The sequence below is a fragment of the Battus philenor genome, unplaced genomic scaffold (genome assembly GCF_028537555.1).
Source record: "Battus philenor isolate CCGP_79_NKW_IND1 unplaced genomic scaffold, ilBatPhil1.0.hap1 SCAF_15, whole genome shotgun sequence".
NCBI lineage: Eukaryota > Metazoa > Arthropoda > Insecta > Lepidoptera > Papilionidae > Battus > Battus philenor.
This window is the reverse complement of record NW_027181677.1, coordinates 7,891,042-7,912,017: the sequence shown is the minus strand read 5'-3', so window position 1 is coordinate 7,912,017 and position 20,976 is coordinate 7,891,042. Positions and strand designations below refer to the sequence as shown.

The 20,976-nt window shown below is 32.7% G+C and overlaps 2 protein-coding genes across 4 annotated transcripts; both read right to left on the bottom strand.

Moving 5' to 3' along the window:
* Positions 1-28: 28 nt before the first annotated feature.
* On the bottom strand, positions 29-17,154 carry spd-2 (spindle defective 2). 3 transcript variants are annotated; one of them, XM_068761496.1, is made up of 18 exons: positions 16,953-17,154; positions 16,791-16,876; positions 16,585-16,628; positions 15,902-16,126; positions 15,529-15,623; positions 14,673-14,788; positions 13,403-13,855; positions 11,531-11,938; positions 10,297-10,416; positions 9,939-9,983; positions 8,692-9,330; positions 8,079-8,225; positions 7,810-7,999; positions 6,720-7,083; positions 5,476-5,641; positions 4,298-4,493; positions 871-1,003; positions 29-697 (listed from the first exon to the last, which is right to left on the bottom strand). In XM_068761496.1, the coding sequence occupies exons 1-18, from the start codon at positions 17,060-17,062 to the stop codon at positions 563-565; spliced, it is 3,672 nt and encodes a 1,223-aa protein (XP_068617597.1). In that variant the 5' UTR covers positions 17,063-17,154; the 3' UTR covers positions 29-562. The 3 variants fall into 3 exon arrangements, with proteins under 3 accessions (XP_068617597.1, XP_068617599.1, XP_068617598.1); XM_068761498.1 differs by having other exon boundaries at positions 8,908-9,330; XM_068761497.1 differs by lacking the exon at positions 10,297-10,416.
* Positions 17,155-19,051: 1,897 nt separating this feature from the next.
* Ada3 (transcriptional adaptor 3) lies at positions 19,052-20,780 on the bottom strand. The gene has a single exon (XM_068761690.1). The coding sequence runs from the start codon at positions 20,537-20,539 to the stop codon at positions 19,139-19,141; it is 1,401 nt and encodes a 466-aa protein (XP_068617791.1). The 5' UTR covers positions 20,540-20,780; the 3' UTR covers positions 19,052-19,138.
* Positions 20,781-20,976: the final 196 nt, after the last annotated feature.

The window sequence follows — 20,976 nt, the reverse complement described above, 5'->3', positions numbered from 1 at the left end:
TTCTAGAACATAAAAAGTAAACAAAAAATTGTTTAAATTTTCTTTAATCTTCATAAAGCCTCAGATGTTGAAAAGATGCTTATGAATAAAATAATCACATGCTGTACTGAAAACTTATCTATCATTTTAAACATAATCAACAAGTGCTAATCGCATTTGTAAGTATAGGACCGAGAATAAAGGCTTAAATTAACTTCTGTTTAAATAAATTAACATTAATAAGTCTCATACCCAATTGTTATTGTTGCTTAATTTAATATCTATCATAATTGATGATCATTGTTAAATCTGACGTATTAAAGAAATATTAGTCAATTTCGTATATTCGTATGCACGTTCACCTACAGTTTGGTTCGTTTATTATAGAAAGCCTATTTGTAGAGGCAAGTGAGACGGATAACTATATCCATTTAGGTGCAGATGAAGCCTTCAATAACAGTTCCTTTATTCATTTATCAATCAAAACTTATCAATACCGCCCCTGTAATTTTTCACTTAAAAACTTTATGTGAAAATGCATTCAAATATGCGATTTCAGGATATTAGTTGAAATAATTAAAGTTTAATCACAAAGCGTATGGTGGTTTACAATGGTGTCATCACTTATTATTATCGTGTTTTCGTCCGCGAAGTCTTGTGGTAAATCAATTTGTGCAGTAAGCTCTTGTAGACTTTCCATAAGCTCACTGAATGACGACTGTAATAAGGAAATTACTCATCAGAATTCAAGAAAAACTGTTCTCAAATGGCAAATTATTATGAACTAAACCAAAACTGAATCACTTTATATTAATTATAAAATTTTTAAATATACATTTCATTATAAATAAGAGGTACAAGATGACTTTTTTATTACATGTAATGTCTTACCATAGTTTCTTCAAAATCTTTTAAAGATTCATCAGAGACAATGTCTTGCCCTTCATATTCCAGTGCCAAAACTTTTAGATGGTCTGGTAGTAAGGAAGTATCCAGCTCCCCAGTAGTTTGGTTTCTTATAATTCTGAAGATGATACAAAATTATAATAAGAACAGGAAATTATGTTATTAAGCTTTTACTATTAATATACACATGTTTTGGTGTGAAGCATAAGGACTACATAAATAAAATCGCAAAAAATCTTAACGAGGAGCTAAAAAAAACAGTTTGCAGCAACACAAAAAGTATTTTTTATGTGGTGAATTACAGCTAAATAATCTCAAAAAGAAAATAACTCAAAATCTTATAAAGTAATTAGCTGTCTATAATAAAACAGAAAATGAATGCTCTTATTCCGCCATACTTCAAGTTACTTAGCGAGAGCAGCAGAGGCACCATAACCGACCGGATGAACACGATCAGTCTGACAAGAGCGCACGAATGACAAAAGAAGAAAAGGTATAATATTTCTCCTTCGTAGTCTAATATACGAACTTTCTTATGGTACACCAGTTTGAAGTCGCTATCGTCACCTGAAGATACTAACCTGTTACTTGTTTAAAGTTGATTTTTTTTAGTTAGTCGGCCATTAGTATTGGCAGATTGTTTCACAAAATGCTTATAGATCTATCGGTAATCCGATATTTTCTTTTTTACAACTTAGACAATTATGTTCCAATTTTACTGAAATTTCCATATACCGCACTAAAAAAAATTGTTTAAATTTCGCACGATATGCAATACATTGAATAAACAGAACCATTTGAATCATGCTTTTCTAAGCAAGTTTAACAGGTTGTTGTGATGAGTGTCTACAATTATAACTCTTTGCATTATAACAAAAATTATAACTCTCTTTTTTTGAGTCATATTACCAGCAACTGGAAACCATTTTAGTGAAAAGATCATATTCACATGTAAGTATGTCATTATTTGTTTAATTGTTTATGGATACAAATGTTAGGATATCTAAAAAAAATTATCTTCCAAAGTGTGAAACTTCTTGAAGCAATTGCCAATATGTAATCTTGACTTTTCTAGACAAGTATCACAAAAATAATGGTGGTCTGCCGTCTTGCGCCTTGAATTTTTCTAATCGAACACACTACACAATCTTTCTTGGAACATATAATATTTAGGCGGTTATTAAGCCTGGCCTCCGTATTTGGTGTGTAACGTAACGTAACCAACAATTTTACAAACTTCTAGGGTGTCATTGGTTTTTCACTATTTATTTTTTAACAGAAATGTACAGTATGTGTGCATTTATTGTACACATTTCCATCCCCCAGAAAAATAGTTTTCTCCACCATTTCAGGGATTTTCTCAGAAAACAATATGTTGCAGCATATTGGTCGGCCCGTTCTACTCCACGCATATTTTTTGTGTAATCAATAACAATTTTAGGTTTTTGTATTCTGACCAATTCACCGCCACATACTCTTCTAACAACCGATGTCAAACCCGCTTTGTTGTCACTTTGTTAAATACTCGTTATGGTATTTAACAAAGTGGCAATCCTTTTGTCCTTCCATATGAGAACTAGGGTTTTGCCTTTTCTGTAAGCCACTGTTTTCCTGTCTCTTACAAATTGCGGTTTTTTATTGCCGTAGGTAAATCATTCCTATTTGTTTTGATTGCGCCGGTGAGGAAACAATTCATTTTTAGCAGTTCTTCAGCAAGGGGTATGCTTGTATAATACCTGACGGTATACATATAACCTTTAGCATTAGGAACATTGTCCAATAGTTTTCTGGAGAGGTCTAAAGGAATTCTGAAACTGACAGGCTGATTAGGTCTTATGAGATTTTCAGAAGTAATACTTCCGAAACATCCATTCATTCGTTATTTGTGTTATGTGTCGTTGTACAACAGGAAATATATCACTATCATTAGAATCAGATTCATGGCTTAGTTCAATATTGTCTGCTTCATCACGGCCAAGAGCGTCTATATTATTTATGTTATGATCATTATGAACTTCAAATTCTAATTCGTCGCTACTACTTTCAATATCACTATAATTTTCACAAATTTTTCTTTTATTTGCCATATCGGGGGTATAAATATGAATTCAAAATATAAAAACAACAGATAAACGCGAATCGGATATACACTCTACTGCTGAATAGCACGACTTAACTTGCATCCAAGTGCGGAATGCGGAATGTTGCTCAAACCGAGATTGTGTGCTGTTATCGAGAGTATAACAATCCGTGAGCCACGACTGTCATTTGTCACCAATAGCGAAACATCCTATAACTAATTTTTACGATTTATTTTTGTTCTTATTAAAAACTGAAAATGTTTTGCATTGTCTCCGTAGGAGAGCCCTCGAGTTTGCAAACAAATTTTAAATGGCTCCGCTCCAGGAGCCCTCGAGTACAAAGGGTTAAATTACATGATATTTATATGCAACTACCTTATTTAAGGAGCAAATCTTAATTTATGTATTATTTCTCCTTACATAATTATCATAACTCCTTAGTCAATACTATTCCTTTCATGACATTGTTATTTTTCAGTCGTAGTTCAAAACAATCAACATAGAGCATGTGATTTTTTATGACGGCTTTATAGAAAACGCTTTTTCTCTAATTACCTCCGCTATTGGTGGCCTCTCGCTCTCCCCTATCGTATTTTTGGTAGAGGGTATTAGAGTCTTATTTATAATATATATTATCATTAATTAAAATATTAATTTAATATCAAAATTAAACAATATTTGCTTATTTACATAAGTTTCTGTTTTGTTTATTTTCGCTTTAACGCTTTCACATTGGTGTTATACCTTTTCTCCTATTCCTTTAATTTCTTACCCGATCTGTACCATTTTCACCTTTATTCCTATAAATTACATCCTCAATTATCGCACTGTGTTGTCTCAAATTTTGCATTTGAGGAAAGCAGGTGTCTTCGTCAGTGTTTACCAGCAGGAGCTTGGAATCGCATCGGAGTCCTCCGAATGCAGGACAGTTGGCCACCAGGTGCACCATGGTCTGGTCCACCCCCGGCTCACAAAATCATGAGCGACTCTCTTTGGGCTTAAACCTGTGAAGGTACTCCGAGCCGTGCCTCGTGAACATCTGGGTCATGATCGTGTCCAGCTCGATGCTACCGAGCGCACGGTGAGCTGAAACGGCGTCCGAGATGTATAGAGCACGCTTAGAGAACTAAACTATTGGTAACGCTTAGAGATACCGCAGTCCAACAGCACGCCGAAGGACGTCCTAACATACCTTGTAGTGAGACACTGCAAACTCCTCTCTATATGGCACAGGCATATTGTATGCACGCAACTTGTTTGTTGACTTGCGGCAAAATGCTCTAACATTTGTTTCTGATGTGTGTAAGAATGTGTTCAGTTACGTTGCACACCTGAGTATCCGGCGACGCGTGTACTCGGGCCCCGCGAGTACGGTGATAGTGGCCAGTGCACCGGCGGGAACAGCACGCGCGCGTCTCTCTACGCGCGCCCACTCCACCACCAGCGACACCGCGTGCTTGCGCCGTGCGCCCACCACTTTGTACGCGCCCTCCAAACGGGAGCTCTCCTCGCAGAAGTGATACTGTACTGCAAATTAAAATACTTCTTAGGCTTACATTTATATATTTTAGTTAATTCCGTGATATCGAAGTTGGACATTTGTGGACATTGTAGTATGCGCCGGCCAGCGGAAGAATGTCGCGGCATACCTAGAGGAGCTCCCAGCGACTTACAACTGAAATGTGCATGAGTGCCGGGATGCTACAGTATCTAAGTAGCTGGTGCGCCCTCATCAACATCATTTTTTCAGACGAAGCACGCTGCTGGGCATAAGTTTTTTCTATAAATTTGTATTAGGATCGGTTGGAAGCGACTCATATCCAGCGTATTCCAACGACATTAACAAAGTCGTCTCTGCTCCTTGTGAACGTACATTCTTCGCTTGCCGATCCGTGGTTTCCACTCCAGATGTTAAAGCTCTAACGGCCAACAATCGTGCGCCCTGCAGTTTTGTGTCCTGTCCACTTTCACATCCAACTATTGAACTAGTCTGTTTAAATCTCAAGTGGATCTACACCAGAAATTTTTCATATTTAATTAATAGCAAATAATTTAAATGGGGGAAAGTAATATAGTTATATACAACCTTGCACATACAATGCTACACCACACCTGCACTTGTTATCTTGAGGCTTGAGATGATGATATCTATGGGAGGATAAACCATAACGCGTTGGCGATCGCACTTGATTGTGATTAAGGCAATTATAAGAACATCAAAATGAAATAAGGTACATTATAATATGTTAAAATTAACTCTGGAGTATATAATATACGGTTTACAAGTGACAAACTAAAGAGGCAATGGTAGGCATTGCTTGTCATAAGCTGCTGGCTTTCCAATAGCCTACTTCAGCTGTCGCAACCTCCACTTCATCTGGCAGCGATCTTAATTAGTCTTGGTATTTAAAAAAAAGCATTTCTTTACTATAAGTGATAAGAACAGTCCTTGCGGGACAAGCCTGGAAGAGATCGAGACCGCTGTTCAAGCACACTGCTGCTCACTTACAATTGAAATGTACTTTTGCACAGAGGAAAGTAGGAACGTTGCCCTTGTTGTAGAGCGTGAGCGTGATGGGCTGTCGCACAGCTGCGCGGACCAGCGCCGTGTCGCCGTACGTCACCAGCCCGCTCCAGCGCACCGGCTCCCCGCCTGCGCACCCGAACAGCTTTACCTGGAAACACGCGCCACCATTGCAAACGTTTAGTTCATTCATTCACGTCAGCAAATAGAGACCCACTGCAAGGCATAGACATTAAGGTCGCCACAATAATGACAAATATATGATAAACACATAAAAAAACTTTTAACGCCTAAATTTCGTCTTTTGGCTGGCTCTTTTAATAGATCAGCATTCCGAGCCAGTGGAAGCTTACTACATATAAACTTAAAATAACTGTCGATTCAAATGTGCTTACAAATGCCTACATTAATAAATACATTTTAAATTGATTTCCAGTCTTGCGCTGCTTACATTCAGCGTCCTTCCGCAACCATTATTATGTCGTCTGTCCATCTAGCAGGGGTCAAATCAACACGGCGTATAAAAAGACACTATTATTAATAAAAAATCGCAGAAGATGGATTATGGTTGTCGCACATACATTTTTTTTTCTTTTTTCTCTCATTGCCATAATGAGATCCTGATAAAGGCCGATAGGAATACAGTACTGTAAAGAATTTTACAGTACAAAATTCTTAAGGGATATCTTACTTATTACCATTCCCTTAAACAATAATACATAGCGTATTCGCTATTATGTTAACAGCTTAATAAGATAGCCTTCAGCAAGATGGGGTAAATCAAGTTAAAAAGCATTTATTGCTTTCATAACATCAATTGATTACAACACTTTCTTTTCAAGTTACTTGCCAACATTGGTATTATTTTTACAACAGACTTGTTTAGTTTAATGTAGTAACCGTTTGTAGTTTGATGTAGTTACATGGCTGGTTAAAACGTACTATTTTCTTTCAATTTAATCCATTTCAGTATAAGTTTACATCTTTCGTTTATTGAAGGGTATTTACAATAATAATGAAAAGTAAAAATATGAAAAGTGAAGATTTGTAGTTGTAATAATTAAAATAACATCAAAGAATGTATAAAACTCGAGTGTTTAAAGTGCGAATTTTTTATACAGATTTGTTTAAAATTAAATTTCTGGAGTTAGCCGCTTATGCCCTTATTACTCAATTACCCGATCCCGGCTTAAAGATTTATGGGACACTGTATGTACAATGTAACTTACCTTTCTCGAGAAATCACTATTTTTGTCGTAAGCCAAATGTAAGGCGGCTGCATGTGGCGCACACGAGCTCGGTGCGAACATCACGGGCAAGGGTCGGCAATCGTGTGGTCCAAATGACAGGCAATACGTTCCCCTGGACTCCGCGCCTGGGAGGTCTATAGAAAATCCTTCGCCAAATATTTGGCATCGTATTTGTATTTTTTTATTTGAAGAATTTCTTAAACTCAGTTCCTTCCTGCCGGCTCGTACCCAGGACATAGTGACGTAATTAGTTTTGATAGGAAATGTCTTAGGCCTTTCGCCACCGCCGGCTATGTTCACGGTCGTTTTATTCCCAGTGACTACATCTTCCAGGACCAAAACGCTGTTAATGAAAATAAAATATCAAATTAAGTTAAATCATCATTATCATCTTATCATCATATCAGCCAATTCATGCGAGAATACATTTGTTTCGCAAATGAAACCCATCTAAGCAACTTCCGGCTTTAGGGCTGAGGATCTCCTTGAGAAAGTGGTTTAAAGGAAATCAATATTTTTACTGTGGCCTCACAATATATTTATGATAATATTTTATATGTTTACAATAGTCACAATATTTGAATAAAGTGTCCTCTATTTTTTTTATATTTACCCATGGTGTATTTACAAGGCACCGTTAAGATCTGGCTATGGCAATTTTTCGGTAAATATCTCCAATTGATTTGTACATATAAATGGAGTCAGATTTCATAAATAGGTATTGTAATTTTTTAAGATGTTTTATTGTGAACTTTCACCCTGCTTCTTCTCCATAAATATACACTAAAGTAGGGCCAAAAATAAAACGCATTTAAAAAATTGACTATCCATAAGAGTGCTGTTGAAAGTTCCAATGTTGAATTTATTAATTTTATCTTTATCTGGACGTCATGATGACCAGTCTTACGCTGCGAGTATTCAGCGACTTTCCATAGTATATGGTCGGTCCACCTAGCGATCGGTGGGCGCTGCATGGGTAACTCGTGGTCGCCATTTAATCATTTATTTATTATAGAACAAGTACATTGTGCAAAAGCGAAAAAATAATGACGTATAATATTTGACTTACGCTTCACAGAGTTCATCCGGGAGCCCTGTGTAAGCAACAACCAATTCACTCTCGCCTCCAGGCCGTATGTCCACTCTTAGCGTTGAAACTTGGAACTGCGTATTACATTTGCTTGAGCATTTCTCTTTTACACTAACAATCCAACTTCCAGCAATGTATCCAGTGTTCCTTAACAATACAGTTTTAGGTTCTGAAAAAAATATATTTAAATAACATTAACCAGAATTGTGTTTGAAATACCTACATAATTAATAATAAGTAAATAATACCATTAGTAATCTGTAATATATGATTAGGTATGTCCACTTCTAGTTTGGCCGTACCAACGACACCCATGAGATCTACTTTTTTTATAATTGTTTGTATTCCAATGAGGTTTATATGTAAAGCACCTTTAAATGCGACCTTGCTTTCACCTGCAAAATAACATTTCCTTTGTACCAATCGCATAGTCAGCTTTTCCATAGTCATCAATTAATCTATCCATTACAATTGAGTAACTATAAATTAATGATTTTTCAGTTATGCACGTAATTTTATTTTTTATTATGCAAGCCAATATATTTTTTATTGAAATAAACAAAATTTAATTTATCAAAATATAATTAAGTTATTTTATATATATATCGATCGTTGTCGGTCTGGTTTTTCTACGAGAAAAGATATTAAATAACCAAAAATTATTATAAAAATTAAAACCCTACATTACTCCTAAAAAATAAATAAAATAGTTGTATATATAGGGGTAGAATATCGATTCGGGTTTGTTTAACATGATCATTGAATCAATATGAAATGGTCCATAAAAGATGAAACTTACTGTGTATTATCTTTAGTTTTTATTAATGCTTATAAAGAATTCTTCGAAAATATCTCACTTACATAGATTTAACTCGAGCAGCTTTGGAGCAGTAAATTTGATGGAGACTTTTATTGCATTGCCACTGGTGAGCCTACACAGCTGCTTATTCAAAATCTTTCCTTTCGGCTTTCCTATCTTATGTTGATCTTCCTCAAACGTGGGGCGATCCATCATAGCTTTATTGGTGTCGCCTTTGCTAATTTCCTGAACGTTTATAATAGTAAACAAACTGTCACCTTCAACAATCGACAGCTCTAGTTGCAAGTCGACAGGACAATAACTTATGACAACTAAGTACTTAGTGAGAGAAGTGCTCTCTTGCACGTGATGGAATGAAATCGTATTAATTCCGTCGCAAGACAACGCATGGATGGTAGGCATTTTGAAATTGACATCCAAACTCCCAGTTTGCTCGACGTCGCCGTCGATTGAGGCGTCTTTTAAATGCACAGTAAAAGTTAATGTTGTACTCATTTCAACATTGGACGCGAGGTGCAGCGTAAGTTGTTCTGTTCTTCCTGGCGAGAGCAGCAATGGCTGCCGAGGCAGTTCAATGGTCATGTCTTTTCCGTCATTTGGTAAATTGTCGAATCGGAATTTGGCGGTCAACCAGCTGTCCGTCAGAGTGGTGACGCTTATTGTAGCGGCAGTGCTTGCTCCTATAATTAATAATAATAATTAATATGTAAAAAATTGTTGATTATCTATTATTATTACAACATGACCTGGTGCCATAAGCTCTGGATGCTTCAATTTTAATTGTTGTTTATCTCGCTGGGTAGATTAGTGTAGATCAACTAAAAACGGAGTTTAGGGAGTGTTCATCAAGTTCGCGAACGAGGAACAGCTATATATATATATATATATATATATATATATATATATATATATATATATATATATATATATATATACTTTATTTTATTATTTATTTTTTATATTATATATTTATACACTTCTAAAGGATTCTTTGAATTTCAAATCAAAATTTAATAATTTATCTCTGCACATTTCAAAAAGTTAACAGTTGTACAGATAATTTTTTGTATTAAGTTCATTTTTATAATAAGAATCAGGACTGCATAAATAAATAGAAAAGGCATTAAAATCTTAATGGTAAAATATTTTACTTTAAATGTAAACAACAATATTTACCGCTGAATGATAAAAGAAATTCAGAAATTTGTGTATAAATAGAACATAAACAGAAAGTGAGATGGGTATGAATGTCACACAAATATTTTAGTAATTAGATTTAAATACTTACCTACATAACCATTGACACTTGTAGCTTTGATTTCCGCCCATTGTTCTGAAATTTATTATTATTTTATGATCCATATCCAGACAACATACTTATTTTAATATTACGCGTGGAGCAAGTTGACCATGAACCTAAAGTTTATTCAAATATTTTTTACCTGCATAATATTTTTAAGATAATCAACCTTTCATTAAAATACACTTAAAATGATAATTTTTAAAGCATTATATTAAATGGAATACTTAGTAAAATTTTAGCAAATTTTGTTACAAATATATTTTTTAAAACCTTATTTAAAATATTATACCGAAAGTTAATTGATCCTTTACGTAAAAAGCAATGTAAAGCGTGGCCCACGCACCTTTAGGCAAGCTGTCCGGTTTCGTTTGTTTGTATTGCAACACCTCATACCAATCTACTGACTTATCTAACTCTTTATATTCAACATTTGGTGAACGATTTTGTGTCAAATTATTCTCACCTGAAAATATTTACTTAGTTGTCATTAAAAGACTACAAACCTATATTTGAACAATCAGTGAATAAAATATAAAAAAATAAAAGTTTTTAATTTAAACAGTAGTTATATCAGCAATAATATTCACTGCAATTACATATATCAATAAAAACATATTTTATTCAGAAATTAATTCTTGTACAATTATGAATTAATTTTATTATACATGCAAACCTTCTGCATTGTCAACAATGTTAATAAAAAGAAAATCATTGTCATTATTCATCATAGGTCATTATAATGACCAATGATGAACGATGTCAATTGTTTAACTAAATGAAACTAAAACTGCATGCTGCAAGACTGCAATTTAAACAAATGGCTATGTAGCTTTGTACATCTTTAGACTGACTGTATATTTTAATGAGGAATGTATAAATATTCATGTAAAATATATAAAAGCAGGATTGTTGCTTAAACAAATTTACAAACTTTTTTAGTGTTAAGATGTTTGTGCTCTTTGAGTTGACTAAATCATTTTTCATAAGTAATATTACAGGTTGGATGTTAGACCCAAAAGGTTCTAGAGAGGCGGCCATAAGCCGGTTGATGTGACGTCGATGGGCCCCCTATTAGGTACAGCGCAGCGTAGTCATCGTAGCAATCTTTGGGAGAGGCAGATGTCATACAAAGTGCGTGTATCGGCTGACATAATGATGGTGATGTAAAGTCATGCTGCATACAATGATGCCCGAAAAAATTTAGATGAAAGATTGTTTTAATTCTACATTAAAACAGAAGTATAAATATGTATGTATATATACACATATGCTAGAAATTGTTGCAAAGACCCTTTACAATGAAACACATATTGTTATATTTTCAACTTTGCTTACCTTACCACCAAATACACTATGAAAGCAAGTAAGCTTTGTACATGTTCTAGCAATTTATACTTAAAGCTACAAAAGTGCTGGATGGATAGATAGATTCTGAATCTGAATATGAAAAAAAACTTTATCAATTGTAATTTAAAGTAAATTTAATATTTCTATCTATCATTCATCATCTTTCTGTCTATCATTGTCCTATTTTGTTACATAAAAATTAAAATAATATGTACATATATCAGATTTACCTTTACTATTGTGCAGGGGACTATCATTTGACTTGAAACTTGTGAAATTTTCCTGCACTGTGCTTAATGTAGAATGACTTTTGCTTGATGGTGATTTACACCTCAAAGCCTTGCCTCTGTTTTCTATATTGTTGCGTTCATTCTTATTTGACTGCTGAGAATTCGTAACAGGTGGAACTACTTTTATTTCCTCATTTATTTTAAGCTTGTTAAGAGAAATCACTGTTTCCATTGTACTTGCTGTCTCTATATTTCGAGTATCTTTCAAATGTGACACGGGCAGCTCATCATCAATTTTCGTATTATTTTGATCATTCATGTGCAACTCTGTGAGTGGTTGTTTCTTAGCATTATTATTCTGCTTATTTAATTGAAGCATTCCCATTATGCTCACATTTGATTGTTTTCCTGAAACAGTTTGCTCATATTAACAACAACAGTTATAACCCTAAAGAAATATGTACTTCTCAAAGTTGAACATTAAACTTTAAGTCAATATCCCTAAGTATTTTTTTAAGTAAAAGATGCTATTTATGCTTGCAAATTCATATACTTCAGGTGGTATGTCTTACACTATACAGATGGATGGAGTTAAGTTATAAAGTCTCATAGTTTCTATGCTATGCTAACTACAATACTCTTCAAACATAAACAGGAATATTTTTATGACTATGAATATTGAATTGTCCAATTTAGTTAATAATATTAGAAAACCTTGATATAACTACAAAATACAGCTCTTTACTTGTACAGTACTTGATGTCATTCAATTTCATGAATTGTAGGCAGCTTTAAAATGTTGTTTCATCGTCATTATTGATTTAACACACAAAAATTTTTGTTACATGATTTTTTAAGATTTTAGTTGCAGACACAACAAGGTCACAATATACTTTGTTTTTCCTATGGTGATGAAGCTCCTACTTATACAATTTTTTTTCATAATAGCCTATCAGTCCATTTACAGAATGATGCGACCTTTTACTCTACACTTCCACAAAAATCCATTAAGAACATTGTTTCTTAGGTCCAGGGTCTAAGACAAAAGATCTATAATGAAAATATGTCTATAAAATAATTTTTATGACAATTTCAAATGCAGCTTTTGTGTACCACCGTTGTATTTCAATATCATTTCACGACACTTATTAATGTGATGTTTGTGAGCTCCTGTCTATCCTCTTTCTGTCACCTAACACTTAAATGATTGTGTAAAAATATTTTGTAGTCGCTAACTCTCTTAGCTGACTATCAAACCCTAGCGATTGCTTAAATATATTGTAATAGAAAAACTTCATATAAGAATATAAACATAGATATATATGCTTTTACTAGAAAAACAATACCTTCTTTCACATATTTAATTGGTTTAAAATTTGTACTTAAACATCATAAACACCTGCAGACATGATTTTTAATTATGGAAGTTTTACTAGATATAGAATCTTGACAGATTGTTTTTCATATGAAATTGATTTGACTGTAAGTAACAGTCTGCATATTGATGTAAAATGAGAAGAATATCATGATTAAATAAATGCTAGCATTCGACAGCAGACCTTAACCCAGTATGGGTTAAGGTCATCATGCAGGGGTTAATGAACTTAAAACTTAGTCATAACTTTCACTGATCATTTTGTTTGGTTTAATTCAGTTTAATTTAACATGATCCCGCATATCTATTTATTTTTATAAGATTGTTGCCAACCAAAGATATATTAACATATATGTTATTTGATATTCATAAATTTAATAATTTTTCTTCATAAAAACTATTTCTAATATTCCCAAATTTACTTATACAATTAAAATTAAAAACCTCTTTGTACTATACTTTGCTTACAATATTAAAAACTGTTTATAACTACTTACCCAAATAATCAGCAATTTTGGAAATACTTAAGGAATTCTCATTTTCATTATCAACAGAAGTAGCAGACTCTTCTGTAGGTACAGGAAAAGATGATGTATGTGCCATCTTCAAAAATTGTTCTGCATTAAGGGACTTTAAAAGTCTCTGCTGTAAAAGTTTCTGTTCAATCCTTGAAGGAACCTTCAGGACCTCTTTAGCTTTACCCAGAGGATGTTTAAACATGTCTTTAACTGGAGGCTTGTCTATACTACAGCTGTTGTCAGATAATTCCGAAACAACATAATTAACATTTGTATGATTGCTACGATTAATGTTGAATGTGGATTCATTAACTTGCACTATTTCTTCATTGTTTGAGCAACGGGATTGTCTTACAGGGACACAATCTAAAGATTGGTCCATGTTACCAAAGTTAATAGTTTCCTTGCCTTGAAACACTGATGGTGATGACACTGAAATATATTAAATTAATTATTCACAATTTTTTGCTATTCCTAGTATATTATTGTTGAGACACGGAGGTGGTACACTAAGTCGAGACATATAATGCACTCAAAATACACCTTTAATTCAGAGTGGTTGTCACTGCCTAGAGCAGTGTTTTACAACCTTTTTGTGCCATGACGTGCCTTAGCCTTTCTAAAATTCTTACACTCACCCCACCTTTATGAAACATACATAATTTTTATATCAAAGCAAAAGAGCTGAATATGTCTCAAGTCCACTTTCGAAATGCCCGCCTTAACAATCAAATTGCCCTGCTGTGGGACGTGAACCCATGGGAAACACTGGCCCAGAGCATCCATTTCAATGCAAGAGTAATCACAGGTAGGCTGGTGCATATACTCGAAAACCAAACGAAGTATTACTAACCGCAAACCGGAAGAACTGTTACTAACAAAATTCTTAGCAACACATTCATTACATCTTTGTAGTTAAAAGCTATAAATGTTGAATATTTAGAAATGTTCAATCATCTCCAAATATTCATGTATGTGGAATTCGTTCTTAGTGCTAAATAATATTTAACATTGTTTGTGACATATATTACTATTCATAAAAATTATCTTTAAAATCAACTAGCTGCAACTTAATTTTAATTTAAAAAATGTCAATTTCATTAATACTATTAATACCAAAATAGACACATAAGTAAATAAACTTAATAAATAATAAAATATCATTACACTTTGATTTCTCATACATGTTAAAGTCTTATAATCTAAGACATTCTGATTTTATATCAAGGCAAATGTAAACAATATTTACCTTCACTTGTTTTATGTACAAGTCGACTAGGACTATCAGATTTTCCCAGCATATTGGAGAATTCTGGACATCTGTTCTTAAAATAAGACCCCATTGACATATCTGTATTATTATCCCTGTAAATACATCAAAAATATAATTAACAATAACAAAAAAGGACAAAATTTTCAAGTGCAAATAAAGTTAGAAGTGAAAAAACTGTGAATTTTTCTTATCATTAGAAATTGGTTATTGGGAACCATATTTACTTTAACCCAAGATGTTAGCTTATTATTAACCACTATTGTATGAAAATTAAGTGACAAATTTCTAGAATTCATGTTCTGTTTACAGAATTCTGGTTACATGTAATAGTTTTGGCATTAGCTATTATTAAAAGCATTTAAGATTTTTTTTTATTACTTAAATTAAAGATCTAGCGGATACATTATCAGTGCAATTAAAAGTTTGAAATATCTGTGCCAGCTTGTAAAATAGTGTTTATCACAGTGCATAACATTGTGTTTCAATGTTTAGGTCTTCTGATAGCTTGCAATTTTATGCATGTTTATCAACTTAATAAGTTTTTTAAAAAGACAAAAATGCTTCCACCATTTGGAGTTGGAATTGTACAATGAATCCTTATTTACACTAAATTAAAGAATATTAGAAAATAATTAAAGAATTTGTATGTAATGAATAATATTTATCAATGTTGAAATTTATCTAATAGCTCACAATAATGTCATGAAAAAATTATCCACAAATAAAAAACCTATAAATGAATACCTGTTCTTTTACTATCTTAAAAAAATTCTCTTCAAAGCTGTTTTTATCTAACATCTTTAAGTCTAAGAAATAAATTTTTAAAACTCACAGGTTATCAGTAGTGATATTGACTTGGGCACTTGGTTGTACAGGAATTGGTGCTTGCTTTATTACAAAAGATGCTTCATCGGCTGTTAAATCCCTCTGCAAAAGGTGTAATCAAAAAGATAATTTGTTAGACCCATTTTCAAATCTGGATTAATATTGTTATGTTAGCATAAAATTGAAATCTCTTTATTAGGTTGTGAATTAAACACAGGCATATACACAACTATACAATTAGCTTTTCTAAACATAAAACATATTTAGTTCTTACAAAAACCATGGGATTACAAAAAAGATTGATCTATGTGCAAAACAACAAAATGCTATATTTATTTTAATCTACAACTACATCAATATATTTATTTATTATTACTTACTTTCACATTAAATGAATAATTAGTTGCAATTGAATGTCTCATAATATCATTTACTTCTAAAGTTTGCTTGTCTAAATTACTTGTGAAGTTTTCTAAAGCAAAAGAATAACGTCCATAATCTTCAAACATATCATGGGTTTTCGCTGTTCCTAGATTAATATTAAGTGCATTTACATCTTCAGTGCCTGTAGATCTCCCAGTCATTTCACCTGGATTAAAAGTTGTCTGTTGACAAAAAATTACCTCCAAGTTATAGTTGGTCATGGTCATGCTGTAATATATACTTCTTAAATTTAAATATATTGTTTGGGAAGAGTAAGAATGTTTAAAAATTAATTATTAGATACAAAAAATTACTAGATATAATCTATGTTATTATAGCTGTATTAGCCTTTCAACCTTTTTAAAGATTCGTGAAATGAATGGATATTTTCCATTAATTAATATTACATTTATATAATACATGAATTGACTAATGAATGCCTTATTGGTTATTAATTAATTAATAATTTACTTAGTAATTCAACTACCGGAATTAAAATAAAACGACTTTATTATTATCAAAACATCAAATATTCCCCAAGTTTTAAGAAAAATTTTAATGTCTATATCTAATTAAGGGTTTATTTTTAAGGTGATATTGCTAAATTGTGTACCGAGCACAGTTAAGTAATCAAACTTACAGATTTACTCAATGACATAGCTCCTGATCCAGATTCACCAAAACCTAAAAAAATATATTAAGTTAGTTCAATGTAATAGTATCACAATTATATTGGAATTACTAACTTTTCGATGGTATAAATTTATACCAATTTTCAATATTAAATGTTTTTCGGAAAACAATGGGATATACCAAAAAAACACGTAATAAATGATCAATGCATACCCTCCACTTTATCCAAATCCAAAATTCCAGACGAAGATTCGAAGTGGATATTCGACTTATTTGTTGTACATTCTTGCATTTCCGTGCTAGAATAATAAAATGAATAAAAGACATGACAATGGATTATATCAAAAGGTAAGTATTAGAAATTTTAAGATATACCGTTTATGTTCCTGTTCTTTCTGAGGCAACAGTTTCCGTGCACTAAAATTTTTGTCTTCTGCGTAGTGTAATAGGCGCAAGATCTTATTAGGCGTCAACGGATTATCCATCGTCTAAACTAAGTTAAATTCTAAATAACATCGAAACATTCACACTAACGATTCTTGAAAGTTCATATTCGTTTACAGTTTTCGTTAAAATTTGATTCGAACAAAGTAGAGTTGCTCCATTTTATGCAAAAGATGATATGATGATATAACATAACTTATTATTTAACTTAAAACTTTTTGTAGTGAAATATTATTTTGTTCTATTGTAAAATTGTTTAATTTATTAATAATATTTATTTGTATATTAATTCGATGAATTTATTTAACATCGAATTATTTAATAATGTATTATTTGGGTCATTTCGTAACGTTTTGAATAAGTAAGTAATTATTCATTAATTCATTTGTTACATACTATGCTTTTATTGAACAAAATATCGAATACATAAAATAGTTCGCCATAAATCGATTATATTTAGTAGCGGGAAAATTACTGATTTAAAAATTGTTAACAATTTATAACCAGCAGAAGAAGAATAAAAGTCCTATGATAAAGAAACTTAATAGATCTTAACATGATAAACTAATTACCTAAAGATTAGGGCAATTAGTGCTGTCTTTCTATCTACTCTCCTGTATAAGATGAACTTATCACATTTGTGACGGAGAAACTAGAAGAGATTTCGGCAAGAACAGCCGTAGTCTAGTTAATATTTATATAACTTTGTGACATCATTACCAAAATTAAAAATAATTAGAATCTGCATAGGTCCGATCCAGCACGAAGATGATGTCGTGTTAGCGCCAGTAAATAAAACAGTGGCTGACAATTAGCTATAAATTTACCAAAGCACTATTAAGGGCTATAGTTTTTGGTACGTTCTTGCGGTGTACGATAGGGAAAATAATAAACGTCTCAAGACAATTACACTATAGTTTATTTTTGGCTTTAAAATGACTATTGGTTCCAATATACAAGCCCGTAAGATATTTAAATAACGCCCAAAAGTAATCAGCTAAATGTGCACAAGAGATAACTATGAAACCAGAACTTACTAACCCCTATACACGTTAACCTAAAGGTGAACTATGTCACAGAAGGTCTACGAAGATCACTGTCCTTGGACTATTTTTCATCCTGATGTCATAATATTAATAAAGGAATCTGCAGAAGTACAGGTAGAATTTAATACGTGGTCAATACTTGGTGAAAAACACTGTTAACCGTGTCCATAAGCGATACTATCCATACAAAATTCGACAATTTCTTTAAATACTGTGCTTAGGCAACCTTGAACAGACGCCCATATTACAAGTGGAACAACCATAGGTTGGTTAGAATTAATAGCGTTACAGGTGACGTATGTCGGGGCATATGCGGTCCTGGAAATATTTATGCACTATGATTGATTATTACAGGTTTCAGGTGTTATGCAAAACAGTTAAACACAAACTTCAAGTAATATTGATCAAATTTCTATACTGGTCAGCAGAAGTAGCCCTGAGGGGTGGGCCAGAAGCAACCATGTCAGAAGAATGTTCACAATTGCTAATACAAAACCTTTGCTGGTGTGCCCATGTCATGCAACATAGACAATTGTATGATAAAGAAGTTTATAGAAATAGCAGAGCCTAGAAGTAGCTGTTGTAGTCAACTTATGACCTAAGGTATCATCATCTAACTTCATTTTGAGATGACTAAATTCCATTTAGAGTGGAGACATCAGGTCAGTTAGGCTGGTCCCAGGATAAAAGGGATGTAAAACATATGACAGAAAACTTTTTAATATTTTGATGAAATACTGCAAGTCTGGTCATTTTGCTATAGAACTTATAAAATACAGAGAATGAGAAATTTGAATAAAACTGATATGTATATGAAATATAACTAGATTACAACTTTAAGAGAATGTCTATAAAATGTTTAATCAGGAACATTTCTATTAATCTGTTACTCAGAATTTTTTTAAATATTACATATTTCATAATGCTTGTTAAATATATGATACCAGCAGGTGAATATTAAAAATCAAAATTGAGTTGAACAATTAATATTGTTTAATTCTACATGCTTAGAAATTATACACACAAATTATATAAAATAATTTAAATCAAATTATTTAACAATTTTTTAATTTAACTTGTATTTGGTCCTGTTTGTGGCAAAGCATTGATCTCCTTATTAAGTCTTATTTGTTCATTGATCGCTCTCCAAGCATCTTCTTTTTCTTTTTTTGTTATTGGGCGTTTCTTTTGCTTAGCAGCTACCATTTTCTTATATATATCTATACACTCCATATCCACTTGGTCAAGCTGTTTCTTGAGATTTAATCTGATCATTTCCTGTTTACAAAGGCCAATTAAATTTTTAAGATTTCTACAATTTTCTTTCCGTACGGCAGTCAACTCAGTTTGGCACTTCTTTATTTCTGTTAAAATTTCATCATCTGCAGGATTAGTTAATGGAGGAAGATCCTCCGGGTCCAATATTCCCTGTTCAACCAATTCTTTTCGTAGACATTTCTCTAATGTTAGTGAGTTTTTGTAACTGCTTTTAACATTAGATTGTTGCTTTATTTTAATATCGGGCAAATCATATTGCATTATATTCTCTTCCATCAAAGCAGACACCAATCTCTGAGTTAAGGGACCAGTTATCATATTATCGGCAGATTTTTCCATTTTTTTTCTTAAACTAGTAGCTTCTGGAGACATTCCAGATGATTTTATTTTATTGGGATTTCCAGCATTCTGATCCTCAGTCAAATGTTCATCTGCCCAAACTTCAGAATAATGTCTTCCAAGTGGTGGAATAGGTGGTAAAGTAGTGTTACTACTTTGAGCAAGCAAAGATTCTAAAAATTTAATGTCATCTAATGTAACTGGTGCGCAATAGGGATCAACGGAATTCCAGAATTTGTATGGAATATTGTTTTTTGGTAATGAAAATTGAGACATTTCAACTTTCACAGAATTATCTGAATTGGCAGTAGCTTCATTGGAATAGGTATTGTTTGACGTTCCTGAAGAAGCATTTGGAAAATTTTTAAATTTAGGTACTTTAGGTTGATTTGATAATTTTGTATAGTCTTTTGTCTTGACTAGTTTATCATCTTGAAATTTCCTTTTAACAGGGTATTGTAGTTGTTTTCCTGCCGCTTTTCCTTTTTTCTCTCTCTTGGACTCATTCGTATCGATGCTTTCAATTTCTCCTTGAAAATATCTTATACGTAACGCTGTATTACACAACAGTGATTCTAATTCTAATTGCAAAGCATCAAGCTCATCCATACCAATGGGCTCATCGGCAGGTCGGGCAGATATTGTAGTTAATCGAGGCAAAGTAGCTGCATTATCTTGAAGCCTTATGTATGGAATCGGACATACTTCAACTTTACTTTTACCAACCGAGAGAGAACCTGGTATTTTCGCTGGTTTGTTATAGGGTGAAACGCCTGGGCTTGACGGCTTGCCATTATCATGACCCTTGCTAGCTAACCGTCCCTTGCTATTGTGATGCATTCTTTTCCCTAACATTGTCAGTTAGATCAGTCGAATTTACCCGCGAAAATGTTTTAAGTATATACAAACACACATACAGTAGTCGTCAAATAAATGGATATAATATAACAGAGATCTTGATTTTATCACATTTAGATAGGTATTCTGGACATATATATTGAAAGGAGTCAGCACAATTGATTCATTAAATAGTAAATTTAGCCAATGAATGTAATATTCATGCAAAATATTAAATAAACAAAGAAAATAAATTGCCTCGACAAGATGGCGAATAAATAAAAATTACTTTTTTTTACTTGAGTAAATAGTCAAAGACATTTAATATTTTCATCCATATAGCAATAATTAAAAAATACACAGAGCCAAGAGGCGATTGATAGAAAAACCAAATAAGATTAATTTGTATTCCTTGTTATTAGTTACAAAGTAATTGTAAACATCGACAGTTCTTC

Excerpts from the sequence above, each read along its gene's own strand:
- spd-2 (XM_068761496.1), bottom strand. The coding sequence starts at position 17,062 with ATGGATAATCCGTTGACGCCTAATAAGATCTTGCGCCTATTACACTAC. Across the intron at positions 16,629-16,790 it reads GGATTTGGATAAAGTGGAGG|GTTTTGGTGAATCTGGATCA; the intron begins GTATGCATTGAT and ends ATATTTTTTTAG. Across the intron at positions 9,984-10,296 it reads ACCGGACAGCTTGCCTAAAG|AACAATGGGCGGAAATCAAA; the intron begins GTGCGTGGGCCA and ends AATAAATTTCAG.
- Ada3 (XM_068761690.1), bottom strand. The coding sequence starts at position 20,539 with ATGTTAGGGAAAAGAATGCATCACAATAGCAAGGGACGGTTAGCTAGC.